Here is a 23,849-nt window from a genome sequence, read left to right on the forward strand (position 1 = left end):
ATATAAAGGTAGTAGACTTGATCTGTAATCTGAATACTCAGTTTTGAATTTTCATATTTTTCATGGATTTTTGTTTTTTAATTTTCAGATAAACATATGAAGGACCTGTTATCCAAACTTCTAGACTCTGGTTACTTTGAAAGTATTCCTGCTCCTCGCACCCCTGTGCCGGTAAAAGAATTGGAAGAAGTAAATAGAAAATCTGAGAGGACAAGACAAATCTCAAAAGGAGAGTCTGTCAAGGAAACAGGTGGAATATTTCAGGGTTCAGTTTCTGTGTCAATGTTGGGATAAGCTTGAACTGAGCACTGACTTTGCATAGCTTGATGCTAAACCTAATCCTCTGCTTATAGCTTGCTTTCAGTACAGTAACTAAAACTGAACTGGAAGGGCTTGCAGCCCTATTCTGACTAATATTGTAGAAGAAAATCTAATTGATAATAGGATGTTTTTACCTTTTGAGCAAACCTCCACGTGGGAATGTTATATTACATTTTCTTACACCAGACAAAAAGCAAATTGTGGATTTGCTAAACCTATGCAAATATATAACCTAATTGAAAAGTGAAAGATTGTCTGTATGACTCACGTTGAATGACAAACTGAGCTTTCAGAGTAGCAAGTTTAGTGATTGGTATTACTATTTAAATAGAATTAAAGACTTGCTATTTTTTAGCTTGCTTCTCTGCATTTGATCAGTTGAAACAAATTAACATCCTTTCTCTAGAATCCCTTATGGAGCTTATGAAGTCTGAAATACAGCCACAGGAGGTAAGATACTCCACTGCTAATTGCTTTCCTTTAGCATCGTGACTTATCAGAAATATAACTGCACTTCTGCAGCCCTTTAAACTTCAAAAGGGAGTCTGAACAATAGCTTAGGTGTTGCCTTATGTAGGAAGCATTACAGACCTTGTTGCATTTCCCTTTTTAACCTTCATCTGTGGCTTTTCTGAAGTATTTGGGGTAAATGGAGAGAGATTGTGAAGCAATATAGTACTTCAATGCTCTGGCACTTTTCTGAATAAACCAAAGCATCAGCCCTTAGAGTGAAAACTTATCTTTTTGTACTACAATATAGAGAAAATAGGTATCTACTAAAGCTGTCTTTAAAAGCTGAGCTTATTGCAGAGGACTTATACTGATGGATTGAGAATGATGTAGATGTTGCTCTGTGTTAGGAAAGTAAGGATCCCAAGACAGGCTTGTGCACACAAGGGTGTGTAGGCTTATATCAACAGCCCTTCAGACTCTGAAGTTCTAGGTACTCGAGCTTCAACTGGCAGTAGCATAAAAGCTATTAGACTTGGTTCAAAAGGGGGGGAAGATTGTCCTTGTGGAAGTGGAAATACTGGCTCTTAAAATGCTGAGACCCTGTTTCCCTGATACCTCACTAGAGGGAGTAGTCTAGAACAATTTTTTGTAACATACTGGTAATGTTATTACCAGTCTCTAAACCTTTTTCTGGTGATTTGTCAGAATTGCCAGAAAAAACATAGCCAATACATCTTATAGTCCTTCAGATATTGGCTTCCTGTTTATAACTCTGGAAAACTTTGGGGATATCTTAGTTGAACTTCCAGACTGTTTGATAAAACATAGCATGAAGTTGAAGTCCAATTGTACTGAATTTGAGAAACTGGTGACTTTACTATTTAAACTCCAATTAAGAATCAGTTACACTTGTTACTAGACTACCAGAGTTGTCCACTTTGTGGGCAGTGGTGCTCCTGCTCTTATCAGAAGAATGACTAATCGTAGATACCAAAGATTTGAGAAGGTTGAGAGCTACCTTTACAAAAGTCACACTGAACTTGATATTATCACTGCTTAGGAACTCCAGTTAGCATTGAGGATGAGGCTCATAGATTCACTCAATTTTGTGGCACTTGCACTGTTCAGAACTGTGTCGTGCTTCTGTGGCACACCAACAAAAACTAGTCTGTGGTGTTGTAGGATAAATCCATGGCTGGCCACATGATTTCTGTAGCTAGTGTTTAAACTGTCTAGGCTATGCTTTTAGTCAAACTTCCAGTAGCTGGGTGACCTAACTTAACTGACCTGAACTGTAGTAGCAAAATGTTTTCTTGGAGCCATTAAGTTTCTTTGGTCTATATAGTTTCTCAACAGGCGTTATTTGCCTGAAGCAGAATACTCTGTCAAGAAGAAGCCAGAAGAGCCCAAGTCTTGGGAAGCTGAGAGTGCTAGAAAACAAGAACCACCGAAGTCCTGGGAAATGCTTGTTGATATTGAAGAGCAGAAACAAGAGACCTTAAAGCCTTGGGAATCTCGTGTTAGGCAGCAGGAAACAAAAAGACCAGATTCACCAAAGCCTTGGGAAGCTCGTGTTAAAGAAGAGGAACAGAAGCGTGAGCCTACAAAGCCATGGGAGACTCGTGTTGAAGAAGAACAAAAGAAGCAAGAAGCTCCAAAGGCCTGGGTAGCACGTGTTCGAGAGGAGCAGGAGTCCCCCAAACCTTGGGTAGCAAAGGTTAGGGAAGAGCAGGAACAGAAGAAACAGGAGTCACCTAAGCCATGGGTAGCAAAAATTAGGGAAGACCAGGAACAGAAAAAACAAGAGTCACCAAAAACTTGGGTGACCAAAGCTAAGGAAGAACCAGAACAAAAGCAGGAATCTCCAAAACCTTGGGTGACCCAAACTAGGGAGGAACCAGAACAAAAGAAGACAGAACCTGTGAAATCATGGGAAATGCATGTTAGGGAAGAGCCCGAGCAAAAGAAGCAGGAGCCTGTGAAGGCTTGGGCTGCTGCACATGTTAGGGAGGAGCCAGAGCAAAAGAAGCAGGAAACTCGAGAGGCTTGGGAAACAGCTGAGAGGCAGCAGCAAGTGTCATCACAGCAGTTACAGAATCCTCCGAAGTCCTGGGGAGCTGCAAGTGTTGGGCCAAAGGAGCAGATGGGGCCAAAGAAGTTTGATATGGAACCCAAAGAAGTGAGTTGGCATATGTAGTATTACCTGTCGTAAGCTTTTGACACTCATGTGTTGGACTAAAGCCACATAGAGAGGCTTTACAAGGTGTGTTTTGTAGGCCTATGTGTAGACTCCCATTTCATTCTTTCTTGGGGGAAGTAAACTCAATTCTGCTAAGGTTTGCATTCGAATAGCAAGATGGTCTGCTAGGCTTTCTGTATCAACACAGTATTGCTGTGTTTGAGCCTTGAATAACTGCTTTATGTATAAGAATAACTTAGCTCATTCCCAGCTATTGGCTCTGTCTACCCTTATCAGTACCAAGCAGGTATGACTCATCCTGGGATCAAATACTTTGTCTGACTGCATACATATTGCACTTCAGTAACTTTCGATTATAATAGCTGCTGATTTGGGAGATACGTAACATCTAGATGAAGCAATACCAACTGTACAGGGGCTTAAATACCTATTTCCAGATGAATGCATAAGCTGTACTGCCATCCTGGAAATTCTAACAGTGTAGTTTGTTTTAGAAATGTGAAATGAAAACTACTGCAGGGCTTGCAGCTAAGCAGGCTATCAGCTGCATGTTAAATTACCTTGCCTCACCTGTGCTCAGGTAGCAACAATCCCCTTACCTAGAAGACAGGTAAGATGGTAGACAAAGCAAAGAGTGCAGTTATGTCATTGAGTTTGACTTCAGGAAGAAAATATGAAGAATGAATAGTTCTCATACAAAATGCCGTTAGTACTTTTACCTTGTTTCTGCAAGAAAACAAATTAATTTAACTTATTACTCATAGCAAATGATTACATTTAAAACATGTCAGTAAACCTGGCAAAACTGAAAAATGGGTATTCTTGTTCCTAGAGGCGGGAGCGCAAACAGAAGGTTGAACATGAAATTAAAAGAGTAGGTAACATGCAGCACTGGGGAACCAAATGGGTGTGAGGTGTTTCAGCCGGATCTTTACCCTCAGGCTGAGTAGCATAATGTCCAGTGGTGGTGGGACAGGTGCAAAACTTGGTTCTTTCACACTAACTCTGAGCACAAATAGGTGTGCACACAACTACGCATAGACTTAATGTAATTGAGATTATCTGAACTATTGGAGTAGTCTCAAGCACTTTAAAATGCTTTGGAGTTTCTGGTGTTGGCAAAAAGCAAGGTGATCTGTAATGAGATCTGGGCATCTGACTTAGGATAGGATGGGAAGATGGATGGCTTAAAAGGTAGCCAAAACTCTGATGCAGTGAAGAAGCTCTGGTTAACTGGGGAAACTAAGACTGCCTAGGAGTCTTAGTAGTGATGTGCAAGTTGGCCAAATTAAATCAAATGTTGGAATGTAAGATTGCTTACATTGGCTTGCTGAATTAGTAAATGAAGCCCATTTAAGTACTCTACAACTGGTTTATGTAGCAGATCACACTAGTTGGCTTTTTTGCTTAGCCGCTATTACCAAATTGTTTTATGATAAGTATAATGAATGATCAGAAAATAGCTTACCATCAACCTAGCTAGCTTTTATAATCTTTTAAAAACATTCTTGGTTTGACTTGAGCTTCATATGGAAAAATATAATTAATATTTTAAGCTTTTTGGATAATAAAACCTTTTCTATGATCAAAAGCAAGAGGTGGCAATGAGTGCTGGATCCACTTCTTTCCCTGGGAGAACCTATAAAATGGTCATGTGCAGGGACCGACACATGGTAAATAAAAGGTTCATGTTACTTCAGCTCTCTGGAGCTGACATCTAATTCTTTCTTGCTCCCTGAAATGTCTCATACATTTTTAATAAATTGCTAGGTTTTGAGATTTTAAAATGTGCTGATTTAACTTAATGTACTACAAGTTGCAACACTTAAGAAGCTGAGCCTAAAACAGTGAGTTGATGTGGAGGTCTGTTAACTGTTATTTCTACATAAATGCTTGTGCAACCTGTGGACAAGGAAGCTTTGTAAGATGAATTTGTTGCCTCCTCTGAAAGCAGAATGGTTTGGCTTGTGCATCACTCAGTACAACTTGATTTGTTCTGAGACTGCTGTTTGGAGAAGAAAGTGAATGCTAACTATATTTCTAACTATTTACGTGGCACAGTTGGTGAGTTGATCACTGTAGTGATTATGGCTTAGGTATCACCATTCTAGCTGTTTCTCTATTCCACAGCTAATAAATGTAATGAGGCACTGAGGTCATGTATCTATCATATAATGGAGTTTTACTAGTGTGAGATAGTATGTTATAGTACTGATAAGTACAAAAAGATCTTCAGTGTCTAAAAACCAAACTTAAACAGAAATACATGATATATTGGCATTCCTACTAGTAAAATTCCAAAGTGGTCAGTGCTTTTACATTAATTTGCAATAATTGAATGGGTCCTAAACCAAATTCTAGGCATTTGAACTTCATTTTTAATCAGCCCTCTGGAGACATAGGTGTCAGGAGTTTGAATGTGAGCAGTGTCAAAGTTTGGGTTTAACTCATCACAACAATGCTTCTGAAACCTAAAGTTATCAGTGCTGTCTAAAACTCCAGCTGAATGTTATTTGCAGCACTGGTGTTAAATTGATCTTGGTAAGCGTAAATTATGAGCTGGACTAACAGGCTACTAAACCGAGAAGCTGCTATTAGCTTGTAAAGACACCACCCAATTACAATTTTGGAATTGTAATTGTAATTTGGAATTGGGCTAGAAAAAAAACTTAATATAAAAACATCAAGAATGTCAAGTATCTGCTTTTTCAAAGCATCTTTCATAAAGGCACAGAACTGGAAATCAACTTTCTGATGCATTTTCACGCATGCACATGCAAAGAAAATATTCTAGTTTTGAACATCTACACTGAAGTACCAGCAGAACAGCAAATTCACATAAGGTAACTTGACCTACAGTTAATTCTGGCTGGTGGATTTGAATATTTGCAGGCACTAGCAAACTTCTGTTTTCATTTCATGGTTAAAGCCCTGGTATCATAGTCTAACCATGTATAGATGCTCTTCTAGTTGAAGCAAACAGTGCTGCCAGCATACTGCCCAGACTGTGGCCTCACAGTGTCAGGTGAAGGAGATAAGACTAACAAATCGCAAAAGCATGGCAGAAGGTTGTATCATCTCTGACAACCACAAGTGAAACACTGCAGTCTCTTTTTTGCTTCCATGCTCTTGAGTTGCTTTTTACTTGTTTATTGTGCAAGTCTAACTTAAGATTGATATTACCTACAGACACTGTCAGACTTCACCTAGTTAGGTGGCTGAAGGTGGAAAACCTGATACCTGTCTGCAGATGTATAGGAAAAGTTTGGTAGTGTACTTGTCTTAGTAAATTTTAATGAGGAGAGAGTGTAGAGAAGCATTAATTAGGAATTTTGACATGACAGCAAGTGTTTTAAGGTGAAGTCTGTGTATAAGGGAGGGCAGATGGTGACGGACAAGGAGAGTCAGACTTCTTAGTAACTTACTGGATAACTTGCCAAGATTTAATTTTATTCATCTGTAGCTTTTGTCCTGTGCTTAGATCCTTAATACTTTTTAGTTCTTTATTATTGGAAGGTACAGCAATAATTTGAATACAGGTAATAATGAAAGCTCTTGCTTATGCTTCAGAACTTACTTTGGGGGTAGTGTGAAAGTAGCACTCTTAGCTATAGGGTAAAGTAGAACTTCCTACAGCTGAATGAGTAGCATTATGTGGTCCACATAGATACTAGACATGCATTCTTCTGATTTAATGCACTGCTGCATGTACATGGATTATGCTTTGTGAAGCTCATTAAACCCTGCAGGCTTCTTGTGCATGTTACTGGAACTTCTGCAAATGCAGTGACTAGTTGCAGATAACAGCTGGAAAATGCAAGAATTTCTGGGATTGTCCTAAAACTGGACAAGGGCACTTCATTTTGTCTTTGTCCAATTTGTCCTTTAAAAGAAACTTTCATTTGTTTTGAACCCAGTGTAACAAGTAAATGTTATGACATGTATTTTCTGCTATATATCTTTCTAGTGACTTAATGCAAATACTCAATTATGTCACTATACAGTATACTGAAATAGTAACCTACCAAAAAGACGAATGTTGGCACTGTAGGAAAGCAAAGGCTTTCACACATCTTTGTGTGTTTAAACATTTCGTTTAGTTGAAATAATGCAATTATTTATTCATATTTGCCTCTAGTTGCACAGGCAAACAAAAGCTGCAAAGCTGTAGAGAATCACTTACAGTTATGGTTTTAAATACTTACAGCAAGCTTACTACTTTCCCCCAAGCTGCTTTCAAAATGTTTGGACTATCTAGACAGTCATATGTGTCACTGTCAATAACAGGACTTATGCAGCTTAAGGAGTTTACTAATATTCCAGATTTTTCTGGTAACTTAGACTCACCTGTTTTCTGATTAAATGTTCTCATCTTTTTTAAAGTGAAGTGAGAACCAATTGGGATGAACTGTTGAGGGGACAACTAAGGAATTAAACAATTAAGGAATAACAAGGTCCTGCAGAAGTCACTGTTTAGCTACAAAAAATTAGGCTACTGCATGGGATTACTAGTGTATCCTTCATGCCAAGCTGTGAAGTATAATGTAATACTTACTGCAGGAGCTGGTGCATTGAGAGTATCTGGCTCTAAAGTGCAAACACTAATTCTGAGTAACCTGCTTGCAGTGCATCTCTTAGGTGCTATTTCTTTAGAATGCCTGAAAATGCCGTCCCAGTAAAAGATCTGTACTTGCATGCAGTGTACTGGGAGGAGGAAGTATGTGTTAAATCTTGAGTAGTGGGTGCAGTTTTGGTTTTTAAGTTTGTTCTGGCCTTGAACTTAAATATGTGGTTTTCTGTAGGTGGAGGTATATTTAACGTTGCACTAAATGCATGTAAACTATCTTATGTATTTGGTTGTAAGAAAACCAATCAATTCCATGGTTTAACTAGTTGTGGCAACTGTAAGCTGACTTTTACTGAAGTGAGAACTTGATTCAGGAACTCACTAATAGTTTATTGACCTGTGGTGTTCACTACCTACAGTTTGCTCTAGAATTATATTGGATAAGGTAACTTGACTTGCTTCCAGTGTTAGATTTAACCTTTTCCTTTGTAGGTGCCTAAACCTGTACATCAGCCAGCTGCAGAATTTTGCTCTACTTCAACTCTTCCAAAAGATCCAGTACTGAGAAGGGAAAAACTTCAAGATCTGATGACTCAGATACAAGGGACTTATAACTTCATGCAAGTATGTTTTTCCTCTGTTGTTGCAGCAGATCTAATTCCTACTAGGTTAGGAAAAATGCAGTGCTGACAGTGCATATTTGCACTGAATGGATCTAGTTCTACTTAGTTAACAGCAGCTTGTCAAATGAATACTTTGCTTGTATGTAGAATTCAATTTTTTCTTTTTTTTAAAAGGAGTCCATTCTGGATTTTGATAAAGCTTCACCAAGTGCCATTGGTTCATCTCAACCACCTTCAGTTACTCCAGCAAGTAGTCCTGTAGGTAAGTAATAACAGTAAACACTACCTGTATGTGAGATTTTGGCAACACCGGCAGGGTTTGCTTGGCTGTGGATCAATAGGTCTAGTGGGAAAGACAGATTGTCTAATTAAAAAGTATCTGTCAGAGCAGCTTGAACCATTTTATTTTAAGTGTTGTTGGTGCCTTAAGCTGATGTGCTTGTGTAGAGATGCAGTGCTTGTATAATCAGACAGGCAGGTGCACCTGAACCCAGCTGCAGAACAGGCAAGCTGTGTCTGTACTGAATTTGTTTGTGGCCTATAGATACAAGCCATGAATGAGCTCAGAATGAAGAGCAGTTAACTAGCTATACTTCATATAATGGGCCATGATAAATAACTTGTGTGGCTTTTAAGCTATAAAACAGTTACCCAGTTTAAGTATTTAATTGTTCTGTTTTTATCTGGAAAGTGGTCATCCCTACCTTAGTAGAAATATTTTCACTGAATATCTGCCTTTAAAAAAAAAAATCATGTGGGTGTAATTTAGTGATGCAAGTCTAAATATTTGCAGTGCATACTATAAAAATGCCATGCATCTTCATATAGCAAAGCATCTTCATATAGCAAATTCTGAGTTTAAAAACAACTGTTACTGAACTCGTGTTTTTTTTAGTTTCAAAAGAACAGAAACTGCCAAGTCAAAGTGATTTTCTTCAACAACCCCTTCAGGTAAGTTGGTGCTAGGACTCCCCTGAAAGAGGCAAAGGAGTACCCAAGAAATACAGTAGTTATTCACTAGAACAGGCTTTATTTCAATGTTAACAGTGGCTTTGTAACTGATGTCATATAAATTCAGTTTAGTAGCTTAAAAGTATAATCTGGCAATGTTGACTGTTGTGCTTATCACAAAGCAAATGCAGAAATAAATCTTAGAAGCTAGAAACTTCTAGAAGTAAAATGGTGTTTTGAAGATGTGTTCAAGTAATTTGTGTTTAATTCATAGGTAATGATACACAGGAGGACATGCCTGTTTCCTAGACAGTGCGCGTATTCATCTCTTAAGATCCTTACTTAAGATGAAGATATGTCTCTGATTTCATAGCTATGGTTTGAACCTTAAGTTCACTTACTGTGCTTTCATGTATTTACTTTGACTTTTAAATAGGTTTACTTGCAACTAACAAGAACTCTTAATTGTTAAAAAAAGGTAAACTTAAGCTTACAGGTCAAAGTACTTCAGGTCCTGCCTAATTCTGAGATCTACTTGTAAACAGTGTGGGTTTTGGTGACAACCAAACATTCAAGGCAACTTTCCAAAATCTTATCTTTTTCTCTCTTGCAAGGCTACTGCTTCATCCATGACCCTGCATGGTTCTAATACTTCCCTAGCATCTGCTGATCAGACCCTTTCTGGCTCTGAAACTGAAGACTTGGTGACACCACAGACGCCACAGGTAATATTCCCAGGGGCTCACTTGCATTCAGAGGTCTGAGAGCCAGCCTTAGCAGAAAGCTGTGGTAGAACCTCTCCTGAATACCCATACTTGAACAATGTATGGGAATGGAATGCAGGTGGCAGCAATAGTGTATATTACATCCTGGAATACTTAGATTGTTGGAAAAGTCTTCCTAATACTACATAAATGCAGAGTGAACAGTCTGTCCCTTGAAATGGAAAGGGTGTGGGATAAAAATGCAGGCTAGAAAACAGGCTAAAAAGTAGTGCATATTCTTGTGGAAACATGAGCAGCATAAGCTTGCTTTGGTTAGTGCAAAATAATTTCCATTGGCAATATAGACGATGCATAAATTGGGGTGGATATTGTGATGAAATAGCAGACTAAGCTGAAAACAGAAATGTGTTCTCATGCAGTAACTGAAAAATGGCAGGCATCTGACTTCCTGATGCTGAGTCAGGAGCTTAAGCTTTGCTTTCTTACCTGTATGTTATATGCAGTTAAATCTTAAACTAGCATTTCTTAAATATTAAGAGCTGAAAAAATAGTTGCAATTTATGATGGCTTATGTCTTAGATCTGTAAGTGTTGCTGTGCTTGGAAATATTTGGGTCTTTCCATTGGATACTTAATACTGTGTATGTAAATCAGCATAAAAATGAACATTCCTCCATTATAATGTGCATGCTATTAGGATACTGACTATGTAGCCTTTACTATATTCCTTGATATACTATATAGCTTAACATCCCAATGAAGACTGTTTTATTATTGTCTTCTACCTCTTGAATCAGTGGTTTTAGCCTAGTTCTTATTGCATTGTAAAAGATAGCATTAAAACTTCTTGTGCTGACAGACATTAATTTTGCTGTTTAACTTGTATGCAGAAGACTTGTGCTGTGCTGAACATATAATTAAGTGAAGGTTCTGAGTTTTTGCAAACTTAGTGTTTGCCATTAGGTTTGTTTGTGCCCAGCACATCTCTTGTCCCTTAGCTCTGAAGTGTGATGGCCTTCTTCTAAATGAGAAGCAGAAGGACTAGAAAGCAGTAGGCAAGATTCATTTGGTTTCAGCATGACCAGGGAGTATACTCCATGGTGGCAGTGAATTCTTTTGGAATGGAAATGCAGTTCTGTTGTCACCTGTGACATACATGAGACTTGGTAGTCTTTATACTTAGATACACAGTAAAAGGGTAAGCAACTCTTAAAACTGGCATTAGAGGTCTGAGTTAACCATAGAGCCATCCAGGTTTTACAAAGGCTGCCTATGAAAGTTTGTTGCTGAAGCCATGTTAGGCAAAAATTACTGGAAGATTACTGTCAGGTGTTTCCACCTAATTCAGTGAGGCAGGTGTGTCACTTTATAAATAACTGCTTGAAGCAATCTACAAGTTATTGGGATTATGTGACTTTGCAGGGCTAGTTGTACAACTTCTTGTTTAAAAAGAATATTGTTTGAATCCCTAAAGCTAATTACTTGAAGCTTTTGCCGAAGATAACTATTTAGTATGCTTACTTTGGACTTAAAATATTTGTCTTGGTCTTCCAAAATTCACCTGTTTCAACCAGTGCACTGCTATTGCTTAGTTTTTGCAGAAAGCACAATGTTTTGCTATGCTTCTTGTAATACCGGGTACATGTATGGCTTCTTCCAGGCATCAGCATCACTTTCTCAAGAGACTGAGAAATATGCTTCCCAGCCATTGTATCAGACAAGTTCGCGTATTTCTGAGCCACTGATACCTAAAAAGATCGAAATTGCTCAGGTGAGTTACCACAAATAGTTCAGGTATTAATAATCATATGGGATAGGTATCAGAAAATTATGAGATGTGGGATCAGGAAAGTATAGTTTGTTAAATGATCCTCTCTGTTCCTTTTGACTTCTGATTCATGTACTATATTGGTATTCTAAATAAAACACTTCATTTTGCCACTCTGCACAGATGAGTCAATGTTGGTTAATGCTTTGTCTGGACAACTCAGCATTGTTTCTAATCTGAACCGTAATTGATTAAGTTGGGGATAAAGTAAGCTATATACTTGCTCCAAACAAAACTACCAAGTTTGTTTGGAAAGTGTTGTTAATTCAGAAAATCTTTCAATAAATTGAACAAAAAACATCCCATGTTTCCTTAGTGGTGGACCAAAACACTGAATGCTTGTTTGTTGTGAAATTCATACAATCGGTGGTATGTATAGTAGCTCATAGGCACATTTCACTTAATCAGCAGAGACTGCAATAGAAGTACTGATTGCTGAGGATGCACAGCAAGATTTGAAATTGTAAGCAAAAGCTATTTTGTAGCACTACTATGTCCAAATGTCATCCTGTAGAAACTGCTGACTTCTGTCAGTCTGGGCTTTAGAACAATTTAACTGCTTATGTTACTGCCTGATAACTATCAAGTGGCCTCATTATGTTTTCATTCTTTCCTCAGGCAACTGTTCCCCTCCCAAGTGAGCCACAGTCACCGTTGCCGACTTCAAGCACCTCTGTAACACCAGTACCACAAGGGCAAAGCTTTCAGTCTCCTCCAGCGAGTAGCAGTTCTGTGACAATAACAGCAGCTCCCTTTCAGGCTATGCAGACTGTAAGTGCCACTTGAGGCCACATAATAACTGAGCAGCATGCTCATAGCTTAGTCCTAGTACTGGGGAAGCTGGTTTCCCATGATATGATAGGGAACTTGATAGGTCATTTTGAGGCTTCAGTGTTGGAAAAGTATATTAGAGCTCTGCTTCTCCAGTTCCTGGGATATCTTAGTATCCTCAAGGAGCTAAGAGGGAAAAGTTAGGCATTAAGTCAATTGACTTCTATGTATTCCCCAAGGTAGAGTTGACTGTACTTAAGTTGTTCTTGTGCATTGATAAACAGCAGTGTCTGTTCAGGTCGTGTTTGTTCAGGTCGTACATCATTACTAATGTTCATAAATATTACTAACACTGCTACTGTTTATCAGTTTGGGGTGCAAGCCCTTCCTAGAGGAAGGGTCTCCATTTAGCTGGTAACGTCCCCTTCTCTGTATTTGGGCTTAAACATTCTTGCTTAAAAGTAAGCTGTGGAAGAAGTCATCTGAGGTTCTCCATTTCAAAAAAAAAATGTACTGGTGCAGTTCTACAACTTGGACTGATGTAGTAGGGCTAGTGGGGAGAAAATAGCTAATATTTCAAAACACAAGAACTCTAGATGTAGCTAAACATCTAACATTTTGGTATGCTCTTTAGTAAATCACTACTGTGATGTTTCTTGCTTAGCTTTATGAATTTGTAGAAGTGATTCCAGTAGAACTGTTCTAAGATGTACAGAATTTTGATGTAATCATAAGTAGGGCAAGTGCAAGTAGGGGATTGTTATAATCCGGTTCTATTGAAATTATGCCAAGTTGCTAGGTGGTGACTTTCATGAAAGTGAAAATAGTAGCAAGCTGTGATCAAGGAACCAGAGACTGTCTGGGGACCTGGTCTGTAAGGTAAATATCTATCATGACATAAATACGGAGTCATGGTCTGTTATTTTAATTCTATCTGAGCCTAGGATCTGTGTTCAGAGTGCTTATTATCAAAATGGTAACGCTGAAAGTTCACTGGAATGAATTCTGTGGTGTTTCTAGATACATTAAAGATGCATTAAATATGCAAAACTCCTGTTATTTGTGTCAAACTAGCAGATACCTGTCACTCAGTTGCTGTGATCTCTATTCCTCTTGTAGTGGTGGTAATCTTGAACTTGGCAATGCAGGGTCTTCTTTTTGCTGTTGCTTAGATTCATAGCCCAGAAGACAACAGGATTTGCATTTCATTGGGTAGCCAAGAGTCAGGTGCTACCTTGCCAAACAGTGATACTACAGTAGTGAGAGATGTCCTCAGATGTCCTCCCCCTATTGCTGCCGTTGTGCTTGTGGAAGCCTAAGGGCAGACAGTACCTGTAGCCCAGCTTCTTCATTAGTATTCCACCTGTGACTCCTAGGAAAAAGTAGACTAGGATGTGGGTGTTGACAGCATCCTCAATTTTATTTTAAAAAGACTGCTGCAGCAGCAGAAGTGCTGGTAATGAGTGGATATGCTTTAAGGCAATTGAAATTATTGATTGGATTTAATAGTACTTCATTGTTTAGCCTTTTAGCATGGCTAGAAAAATGACTTGGAGTTCAACTGGAAAGGAAAATATTTCATTGAAATGTTGTCTACGCTGCTTTTCTGCTTGTGTACCAGAGTGCAGCGCACATCTGAAGATTCTATTATGGTAACATTTAATTGTAAGGCCGTATTACAGGCTTCCTTGTCATCAATCCATTTCTTGCAGTAAAATATAGTACCTTCTTGCATAGATCTCTTGATCACCACTAAAACTTCATGCTGCTATTTTTTCGGTAGGATTGCCAACATGCAGGATTTCCCTTCTTAAATATCAAGTGTCTGCTTAAGGCCCAGGGAAGTATCTGGAAGAACCTCGAACAATTTCTGATTATGTATTTCATTCTAAGTGGTCTTGCAAAGCTTGAAAACTCTGCCCTAATTACCCAAAGCATCTAAGGAGGCTTTAAGATAAAGGGCATCTACCTGCTTGTCTCTTCTATATTCAGAAGAAAAAAGGAATATACTTAATGCATAGCTGAAATTTAGTTTCTTGACAGAGAATATTGGATGCTCTACTTGGATAGGTTCAAAAATAATTGTAAGTATCAGTTAGGCTTTGAATCACTTTGATCACTTCATCTGAAGTAAAAACCCAGAATCTGTGACATTTTGTAATGGTTAAAGCTATACTCGGCATTTTAGTATTATGAGTTTTCTGTGTTGGTTCCCTATCAGAGACAGTACTTGGTTCTTTGACCCTGGAAAAAGTGTTTTTCCCAGTTCTACTTATGGAGGCTTCTGAGAATGATTAGAGTCATCAAGCTGTGAAGTTTAACATAAGCTAACAGAGTAAATGAGACTAGGAAAGTGGAGGTTCAGTTTACAAAAGGGCTGGAAGCTAATACAGTATTTATCTGAGTAGATGGTAGAATTGCATGAGCTTCCAAGATGTGTGTTCAAACACGAATATCTTATCTCAACCTAGGCTGTTAGAGCTTCAGCTCAAAAGCTTTAATCAAGGAGTTGAACGGTGGGTTTTACCTGGAAGCAAACTAGCTTTCTGTATGACAGGACAGCTGTTCTGTTTATTGAATATAGTAGCTATGTTCAGTCAAGCTACATCTCTTGGCCAGTAGTCAAGGACACAAGAAGTTTAATAAACTTACTGCGAGGGAAAAGGATGGGTTCAAACACCATGTACTCAATTCTAAGAAATAACTGATGTTCTAGAAACTGATCTAGGCATTTGGATTTAAACTGTGGTGTAGCAGGGTGATGGCCTTAGGCAGACTTTAACTGATAATGCAAAACATTCGTCTTGAACTATATTGTAGGTATTTAAGGTGAATGCACCGCTGCCTCCACGTAAAGACCAGGAAATTAAAGAGGATTCTTCATATTCAGCAGGATATAACCAGAGTTTCTCTACAGCAAGTACACAGACTCCTCCTCAATGCCAGCTGCAATCTTCTCATGTTGCAGAACAAACCTCTCTTTCACAAGAATCTCTGTCTTCAGGTAAGAATTGTACATGTCTGCATTTCAAGAAGTCTTGGAAGTTACATAAAAGTTATTCAGATAGTATTAATTCATTAATGTGCTTTGAATATTTTCAGGTTCTAACTCATGAATTCTTAACCACTGAAGTTCAATTATTAACCACTGAAACGCTTATGTGGCACTTATTAAAAATAAGGGTTATATCAGCTCTAATCCAGTTGATAATATGGTATGTAAACTTAATCTTGAAACTGCTAGCAGGATGAAAGGCTGCTTCAGACTAGCTACTATTGCATGGACAGCATCACCCAAGTGCCTGATGCATATAACTTCCCAATAGGTGGGAAATTCAAGTATGCAGTGGTACTTGTCAAACAAATGTTTGGAGTTGAAGCAGTGATGAAATACTTGAAACTATTAGTTTGGTCCATGGTAATACAGTGATGGCCAGTACAGTGATGTCTAGTGCTGGAAGATGGTAAATACTAGAAGGCATGGATAAGCTTTCAGTGCTTTCCTGAATTACAGGATGCAAGATGACAGCCTACAATGCAGCAAAAGATCTTCCTTTTACTGATGTTTATATAGATGTAACTTCTTACCAAGGCTGTCTTTATTGGCATGAGTCAGTATCTGACCTGAAGAACATTCAACTTCTGATAAGTAGGGTTCTGAGCTGCCTTATTCAACATAACTGACCTGTTTCGCATTCAGATACTGATGCCGGGTTAATATATGGAGTTGACACTAAGAATTCTAAAGGGAATGAGCCCACCAAATTTGCCTGAAACAGGTTCCAGGATGAGAAGGATGACAATTTATGAATCTGGGTTTATAAAGATATATAATCACTGACTCAAGGTCACCTAGTGTTACTGTTTTTCTGCCAGAGAAATCTTCGTAAAAATTATACTATCAGCCTCGCTACTATGTGTAGTCAGTGAGACATCCTTCTTTGGAGCTCTTAACCTTGGAATAAGTGCAGCAGTTAAAGCTTGTTTAGCTTGAGTGCTCCTTATCAGACCATAGGAGGTGATCAACAGCCTTCTGTACAGCTTTTTGATGAAATACCATGATGTTCTATTAAGGCTGTACTGTGGTGGCTCTACACAGACTTCAGAAAGACAGTTTAGACTGACACTGTACTTGAATTCATTTTAAGATGTTCTGGGTTGATTTAAAAAAAAACATGGATCTGGAAACATTCGTGGTTTTAAGGTCTATATTTAAGGCTAACCACTTTACTGTGAGTGAAAAGCATTCTTAAATAATATCTGTACCTCTTAGGTTCAGTCTCTTGAGTTGACATTCAATCCTAACTGTTGAACTAGCTTTCTGCAGTGGTCTTATTGCCATCTAGATAAGATGGAGCTTGTTTCATTGCACTGAAGGATGTCAATACTGATGTGTGATCTAGTTTGTCATAGACTGCTGAGGCCTTGCTGCTAGTGGAACTGTACAGAATCTAAGTGAAAGTTCTTAGTCAAGTGTTGATAGTTTTTTCTTCGAGCTTGGTTATTTTCTTGGTGCTGGCAAGCTTGTTATGCCCTAGTCAACTGAATCTTCATGAACACATAAGAGGCTTACACTGACAGCCTGGGCTGTGTCTCCAATGTACTTTAACACGCATTACACTCTATAGAAGAAAAAAAAGGATCCCACTCCTCTGAAGTAATGAAAAGACAATAACAGGATATACTGAGCAGCTTAATCTGACTGAACTTAATGCTGCCCTTGCTTCTAGGTGTTGTAATTTATTGCAGCTATAAAAGCTCAGAATTCAACTGTGCCTTTTGTTTTAAGCAGTGAATTATCAACCTGATGGAGCTGTTCCTGTTAGCAATGGTAGTCTCGCCTTTTATCCAGCACAGACTAATGTTATACCAAGACCCCCTCAGCCTTACCTTAATAGTCGTGGGTCTGTCAGAGGATCTGCTAGAGGTGGAAGGTCACTGGCCAATTCATATCGTTCCCCTGGTGGGTATAAAGGTATGTCTTTACTGCTACCTTAAGAAAACCTAGTTAGTATAATACCATGTTTTAAACCATTTTTAGTGTTAAATTTAGGTTCTACATGTGAAAACTCATAAGATATCTTTTTAAGAGCAAGGTGTGGAGAACAGTGTCTGTCTGTATGGAACTTAAGCAAGTTCATTCTGACTTCTACTTATAGTACCTGTACTTTGGGTGTCAGGTGAACTGGCTGAGCAGTTTCATAGCCTGAATTATGAAAATGGAGATGTTCAATGACAGCTCAGTAATTTATGCCAGTTCATTTACCCTTCTGAACTTCTTACCTCCTTTGTTCTTTCCTTTGGCCTCTGTCACTTGCTAACGTGCTGGGCAAGTATCCTCTTCAGATATCACTTAGTCACTTACTATCTTGTTTCCTGCAAATGCTGCATTTGTTCAACACTACAGGCTTTCAATATTACCAGCAGAAACCAGGATAAGGGAAGGAAGTTTGCAGTAATGGAGAACCGTTGTGGATTAATAATAAACTGAAGGATTTTATGAGGATTGTTTGGACTCAGCAAATCAGTTGTTGTTCTGCTGCTAGCTAGAGTGTCCTGGAAAGTTTGAGCTGACTTTTTTTAGCAGATAGTAGCTTCTTATCAAAGTTCCTGGTAGCTGCAGCCTGTTTGCTTTGAAGTCAAAGCATGCTTAGTCTGAAACAGAAGTTGTTTCAGTTATTGGGCTCGGACTGATTCCTAGCTTGTAGGAACATGTACCAAAAATGAGTTATGTAGTTCTAACTTACAGGCAGTTAAAGATTTGGTAGTGCCTGGTACTAAATTGCTTGTGGGTGGTCTTTGATAGTTAGTCTAATAGCTGAAGAGGTTAAATATTGTAGTAGTAAAACAGAATAGCTGAGCATGGGTAATAGCAAAACAAAGTCTTAATTTTATGTTAAACTCTGTCTATGGATATAGCAAGCTTTTCAGCTGTTCTGTGAGATCTCATTAGTAACAAACAGGCAATTGCTAAGGTCTGTTAATACTCCTAAGTATGAATCATTGCATGCAGAGTAGATAGCTCTGAGTAGCTGATGGAAGAGTTGTGATACTCTGCTTTGAATGCTGAAATAAAGCATAAGTATAACCATGTAACTTCATACATGTCAGTTGCTAAACAGGCTTGCAAAGGTTCTAGCTGTATTTTGTACTTGTGTAAATGAGTGAATATTCAGTATTAACTTTTATTTGAACAGGTTTTGATGCTTACAGAGGCTCACCCTCAATAACTAATGGCAACTACGGCCAGCTGCAGTTCCCTGGTAGAGATTATGCTGGAATGCCATATTCTCAGAGGGTAAGTATTGACTTGGTTTCCAGTAGCCTTCCGGAGAACGTAGAGAAGTCTTCTAATACTGTATCTTTTCACTATCCTAACAGGTAAACTACTACTTCTAAGTTAGTTTTCTTTCTTAGACAAACTCCTTTGGAAAGGTAGAAAGCAGTTGAAATAGGAAGACAGCTCAGGTAACACGTGGGACAAGTTGATTTTAGTCTGAAATGAGTCTCTGAAATGCAGCCAGATGGCAAATGAAATGACAACTGAGTCCATTTTAATGCAGGTTTTAAAGTTAGTACTAAGTGCCTTTAGTGTAAAGTACATAAACTCCTGTATGGACTGATTAAAAAAAAGTGGTTAGGCAAGTTTCACACTAGTTTCACACTTGTTTTTAGTGAATTGCTCTAGCCATCCACACTTCAGGATTGCAACTAGGAGTGCAGATATCCTTATTCTTGAAGTTGTGGCATACCAGAAAACCTGGTAGGAACCTGCTTTAATGACCTTGATTTGAATGAGGGCAGGTTTCTTAAAGGCTGCCTTATCTTGAAGATTTGCAGCAGATCACAACAAAGAATAACTAGTCCTATGTTCTGCAGCCTCTATCTGTAGTGGTGGTAAAGTGTAGCTGGAAAGAGTGAAATTAGTTATGTTGAATATGCTCTGTCAAACACCAGCTGGTGCAAAATGGAAGCTTTTCAAAATTCACCCTTTACACCATTTCATGAAGGGTAAAGTTAAGCATTTCCAGTTAATGGTTAAACAGGTTAAATTCCAGTGTTTGACTCTTTGAAAATGAGTGGATGGTCCAAATACAAGCTAAACTCTTGCTAAGGTAGCTTTGGGAGGTCTTGGAACATGGCATGTGAAGCACATTTCAGATATCAAACTAGCTCGCTTGGGGGACAAGTGTTCCTTGAGCTTCATAGAATCATAGTATGGCTTGGGTTGGAAGGGACCTTAAAGATGCTCTTGTTCCAACCCCCCTGCCATGGGCAGTGATGCCTCCCACCAGCCCAGGCTGCCCAAAGCCCCATCCAGCCTGGCCTTGAGCACCTCCAGGGATGGGGCAGCCACAGCTTCTCTGGGCAACCTGTGCTTCACCACCCTAATAAGGAAGAATTACTGCTGAATATCTAAATCTCCCCTCTTTTTCAAGCCATTATTTCTTGTCATTTCTCTGGGGACGTGAGAGGTGAGGAGGAATTTTCCTGATGTGAAGAAAAGGTACATTGTCAATGCTGGGAGTTCTGCAGAATCTTCAGTTTCTCAGTGCTGTGCTTCCTGCTTACTACCTTAGAACTTGCAGCTACCAAACCAAAGAGTAAGGGGAGATAATCAGAGGGAGGCAAATATATCTAAACTGTCAGCTTGCTGTACTACTGCCTTTCAAAAACGGGAAGAGATCAGGTAGTGTCTTAATTTGACACTCAGCATCTTACTGCAGAAGAAAGCCTTCTCAGTGTTTTAACTGAGGAAAGGGCTGGTTGAAATAGGTAAATGAGTTGCTTTTTTAATAGGGAAATAATTGATAGGACAAATTTGATTTAAATAATATGAGACAATTGGATTGCTGCCGCTGGTGGTGCGAACAACTATTCTCTACGAGTCACTAGGTTGTCTTTTGAAGTCACCCAATTAGTTTTGTAGGTGAAATTCATTGACTTATATCTCTGCATAAGGTCTTCAATCAGTCTCAGGTGTCTCATTCAAATGAGTTTTGCTATGCCTCCTAGACTCTTTTGATTTTACCTTTCTGTGAAAGTAGCCAAAACTATGGAGTTTAGATTACAGCTGTCTTATATGGGTTAAATTGTAACATCTCAGTAATGAGAATTAAAAGGGATTGTATCAAAACTTAGCATGAACCATCTGTTGGCTTAGGCTAAACCACCAAATCCTTAATGTTTGTTTTGGAAGTAATATGGAGGTATAATGTCTTCATTTGGGGGTGGTATGGAGCATTTGGATATAGGGGGAAATGGAAGGAGTGGATGTGACTAACTTCAGTAGTTTGTACTGAGAAAGTATAGCAGATATATCAAAGCTGGAATCTCTGTGCCATCTATACTATCTAAAATATTAAAATATGTATATTTCAGGCTTCCTGCTACTTAGTGACTTGTGTTGATGTAAAACACTTAATCAGGATAGTAGTTATGTTGATTCCTGAGAAATAAATATGGCTTACTAGCCCTGTGGGGATGTTCTGATTGAGCTAGCTGGCTCCATAGTACCCAGAGAGAGATAAGTGGAAAAAATGGCTTTGCATCAAGGTAACTGGCTCTACTTTCTCTATGATCTTAAAGCACCTACAAGTTTGTGCAAGTATTAGTGCTCTAAGTGATGGGATTTTGCTGTTCTGAGGTGTCAGAATTTAGCACTGCAACCACTGCTTACTAATTTGTGATTAGCCCCTTCCCTGTTAGATCTAATTTTGGAAAAATATTCAATCGAAGTGTATTCCTGTAAAGACATCTGTTCTACAGATACAACCTGTCTTTTTGGTTATACCAACATGTTTTAGATTAGCATTCTTTAAAATGTTTCAAGTTGCTTGATCTCTTTTCTGCATCTTGGTGGTTTTAGATGCTAGCTGGGCTTCCAGATTCCCACAGAGTCCTGTCAGTATCATACTGTACCTGAGTGGCAAGCTATTGATTCCTAGTGCAACTGAGATCTATTAGTGCTTCAGACAAACATAATCAGCACTTTGTGTCAAATAGTAACATTTTTTTTACATAAAGTTGTGATAACATGCATGAATTGGCCTGGGTTTCTAAGAGTTCCCATCAAAAGAAAAATTAAGAGCTTGTAGTCCTGGTCTACCAGGACTATCAAACCCATACTTTCCCGACTAATAACAAACAAGCTACCTGACAAAGGGATTGGTATCAACAATGAAAGTCCTCTGAAATATGAGTACACTTTCATGTGACTTAATTTATTCTGAGATAAGATTTGTGGCATAATGAAACTATTTCTAATGACAATTTTGTGCAGTTGTTGGATAAGTTAGACTTGCAATGTACTTGTTCACAGATATCCTCATCTACTACATCTTAACCTGTGAAGTGCCTATTAGCTTAGACTGCTCCAGTTGACTGTAGTTTCTAGTGTACTAGACTTGCTCACAAGTGTGTGCAACTCTCCTGCCTACTGCTTTCAAGTTTTATCTTGGTTATCTAAACAGCTTTCCTTAAGGACAGCCTTTTGATGTAATATGTACTTTACACAAGTTTTCAGTGGAGGTGATTATTTGGGCAACCTGGAACATCTGGTTCAGCAATTGCTAATATAATAATGCTACCTTAACTTTAGGCCTCAAAGTCTTTGGGTTGTAACACCAGTGGACTTCTGGAAGCCCCGGTTGGACTTCTAGAATCCCTGGTTGGCTGTAGGGTATTTTGAAGCTTCTTAACCATATAGTTCACAAACCCTTAGTCTTGTAACAGTGTGGTGGTTTCTTCTTTTCATTAGCGTCATCAGCAGACTAGATGTTTTTGTACTGTTTTGAAAATGAACTGATCCTTTTGTATTTACAATTCTTGGGTAGAAACAGTGTGTAAATGTAATGACTCTTCCAATGCTTGCTAGTGTTCTGCTACTTCTTATGGGGGACTAGTAACAAGTAGTGAATATTGCTGTTACAGTCCTACTAATCTCTGGTATGACAACTGGATCATCCTTGGCTTAAAGACAGTTAATAAGAAAGGCAACTAACAAGCAATGGAATATTTACTAGATCTTAATGCCCTATATTTTTATCATTTATTTCCCTTTACCTAGTAAAATCGCAATTCTTACTGAAAAAGTGCAATGGTCTACTATTACACTGAAGAGCTTACATCCATACCTGTCGAATGTGAACTAGTATTTCAGAGAAGTCCACTGGTGTAAACAAGATCACCCTAGTGAAATAAAAGTTCTGCTACCTTAAGTACTAGAACGTTACTGCCTTTGTGTGGTATCTAAGATATTAAAGCTTTCGTTGACTTCAAGCATCTTGGTCTTTTACCTAATGCACCCAGATGAGTAGTTTTCTTAAGTAGTTGCAAGACCTGTCTTGCTTCCTATGTTAAGAACAAGACTTAAGTTTTAGGTAGCATATATTGGCTATAATAACCCAACTTGTACTGGGTACTAGAATAGCTTTGAACTAGCTATACTATCTCAGTAAAACCTGAAACGTAGTATGACCCGTCTGCACTAATCTCTAGATGGAGATAAGTTGCTTACTTGGGGTGGTGGTATCTGAAGTGCAGTCTAAAGGCAGTCTTAGAGGAATAGTATTAGATAAATTATATACAACAAAATTATATGCAACTTTACTATCTGTATGAGAACTCATTTTTCTAATAGACATCTTCAAGCCTGTGCAATTTTAATGCTCTTCCAGTAAGTTTCCTGTGTAGTTAGTCATGGGGCAGGGTGTGCCTGTTCAGCTTTGAAATATGTTCTTCTGTACAGACTCGTACTATAACAGCCCCGAGACTTAAGGTAATGCACAATGAAGTGAACTGTGTATAGTGCAGAAGCTAATTTGCTAGAACTAGCATCTAAGTAGCTTTTTAACTTCATATGAGCTATTATAACAGTAAACTTTCCATAAATAAGGCTGTTAACCTACACCTCAATTCTGAACCCTATCGTTGTCTAGTCTAGAGCTTACATAAAGTGCAAGTAAAAAATATTTGCACATTTATTGGTAGCCCTTTGTTTTCAGACTTGCTCATAGCCATTCTACTAATACTTCTGTATTTTTTTAGGATGTTAACTACCAGCAGTGCTATAAACGAGGTGGGATAACTAGTGGTCCTCGAGCAAATTCAAGAGGTAAGGCCAACATCAGGTTCCCAGTGGGGTATGAGTGTGTGTGTTGCTGAAGTGGAGTGTAACCGTGAATAGTGAGAAAGTGTACTATCACTGTCATGGAAGAGCAAGCTTGGTTATAAATTAACCAAGCTAGATGGAAGCTTAAGTACTGCTCTTAAACAGTCAGCATTGCATAGCAGCAGAGGTGACTTCACCATTTTCAACTTGGTGCTTTCTATGTCAAATGTCAAAACTCTCTGATATAGTGGTACCTTACTGAACTTTCTTCATAAGTTGACTTGGAAATACAGGCAAA

At 38.5% G+C, this 23,849-nt stretch overlaps 1 protein-coding gene across 6 annotated transcripts in view; it reads left to right on the top strand.

The window, feature by feature from the left end:
* Window positions 1-23,849, top strand: part of CAPRIN2 (caprin family member 2) — a 37,770-nt gene that overhangs the window by 11,839 nt on the left and 2,082 nt on the right. The window contains exons 7-20 of one of the 6 annotated variants that reach the window (XM_083831038.1): window positions 89-250; window positions 728-771; window positions 2,120-2,953; window positions 3,807-3,848; window positions 8,034-8,165; window positions 8,339-8,426; window positions 9,060-9,115; window positions 9,730-9,840; window positions 11,500-11,610; window positions 12,286-12,438; window positions 15,259-15,442; window positions 17,228-17,413; window positions 18,636-18,736; window positions 23,488-23,554. In XM_083831038.1, coding sequence (XP_083687164.1) covers window positions 89-250; window positions 728-771; window positions 2,120-2,953; window positions 3,807-3,848; window positions 8,034-8,165; window positions 8,339-8,426; window positions 9,060-9,115; window positions 9,730-9,840; window positions 11,500-11,610; window positions 12,286-12,438; window positions 15,259-15,442; window positions 17,228-17,413; window positions 18,636-18,736; window positions 23,488-23,554 — 2,271 coding nt within the window. The remainder of the gene's footprint in view (window positions 1-88; window positions 251-727; window positions 772-2,119; window positions 2,954-3,806; window positions 3,849-8,033; window positions 8,166-8,338; window positions 8,427-9,059; window positions 9,116-9,729; window positions 9,841-11,499; window positions 11,611-12,285; window positions 12,439-15,258; window positions 15,443-17,227; window positions 17,414-18,635; window positions 18,737-23,487; window positions 23,555-23,849) is intronic. The other 5 variants (XM_083831034.1, XM_083831037.1, XM_083831035.1 and 2 more) reach the window with 5 other exon arrangements.

Source organism: Anser anser (genome assembly GCF_964211835.1).
Source record: "Anser anser genome assembly, chromosome: 1".
Classification (NCBI taxonomy): Eukaryota; Metazoa; Chordata; class Aves; order Anseriformes; family Anatidae; genus Anser; species Anser anser.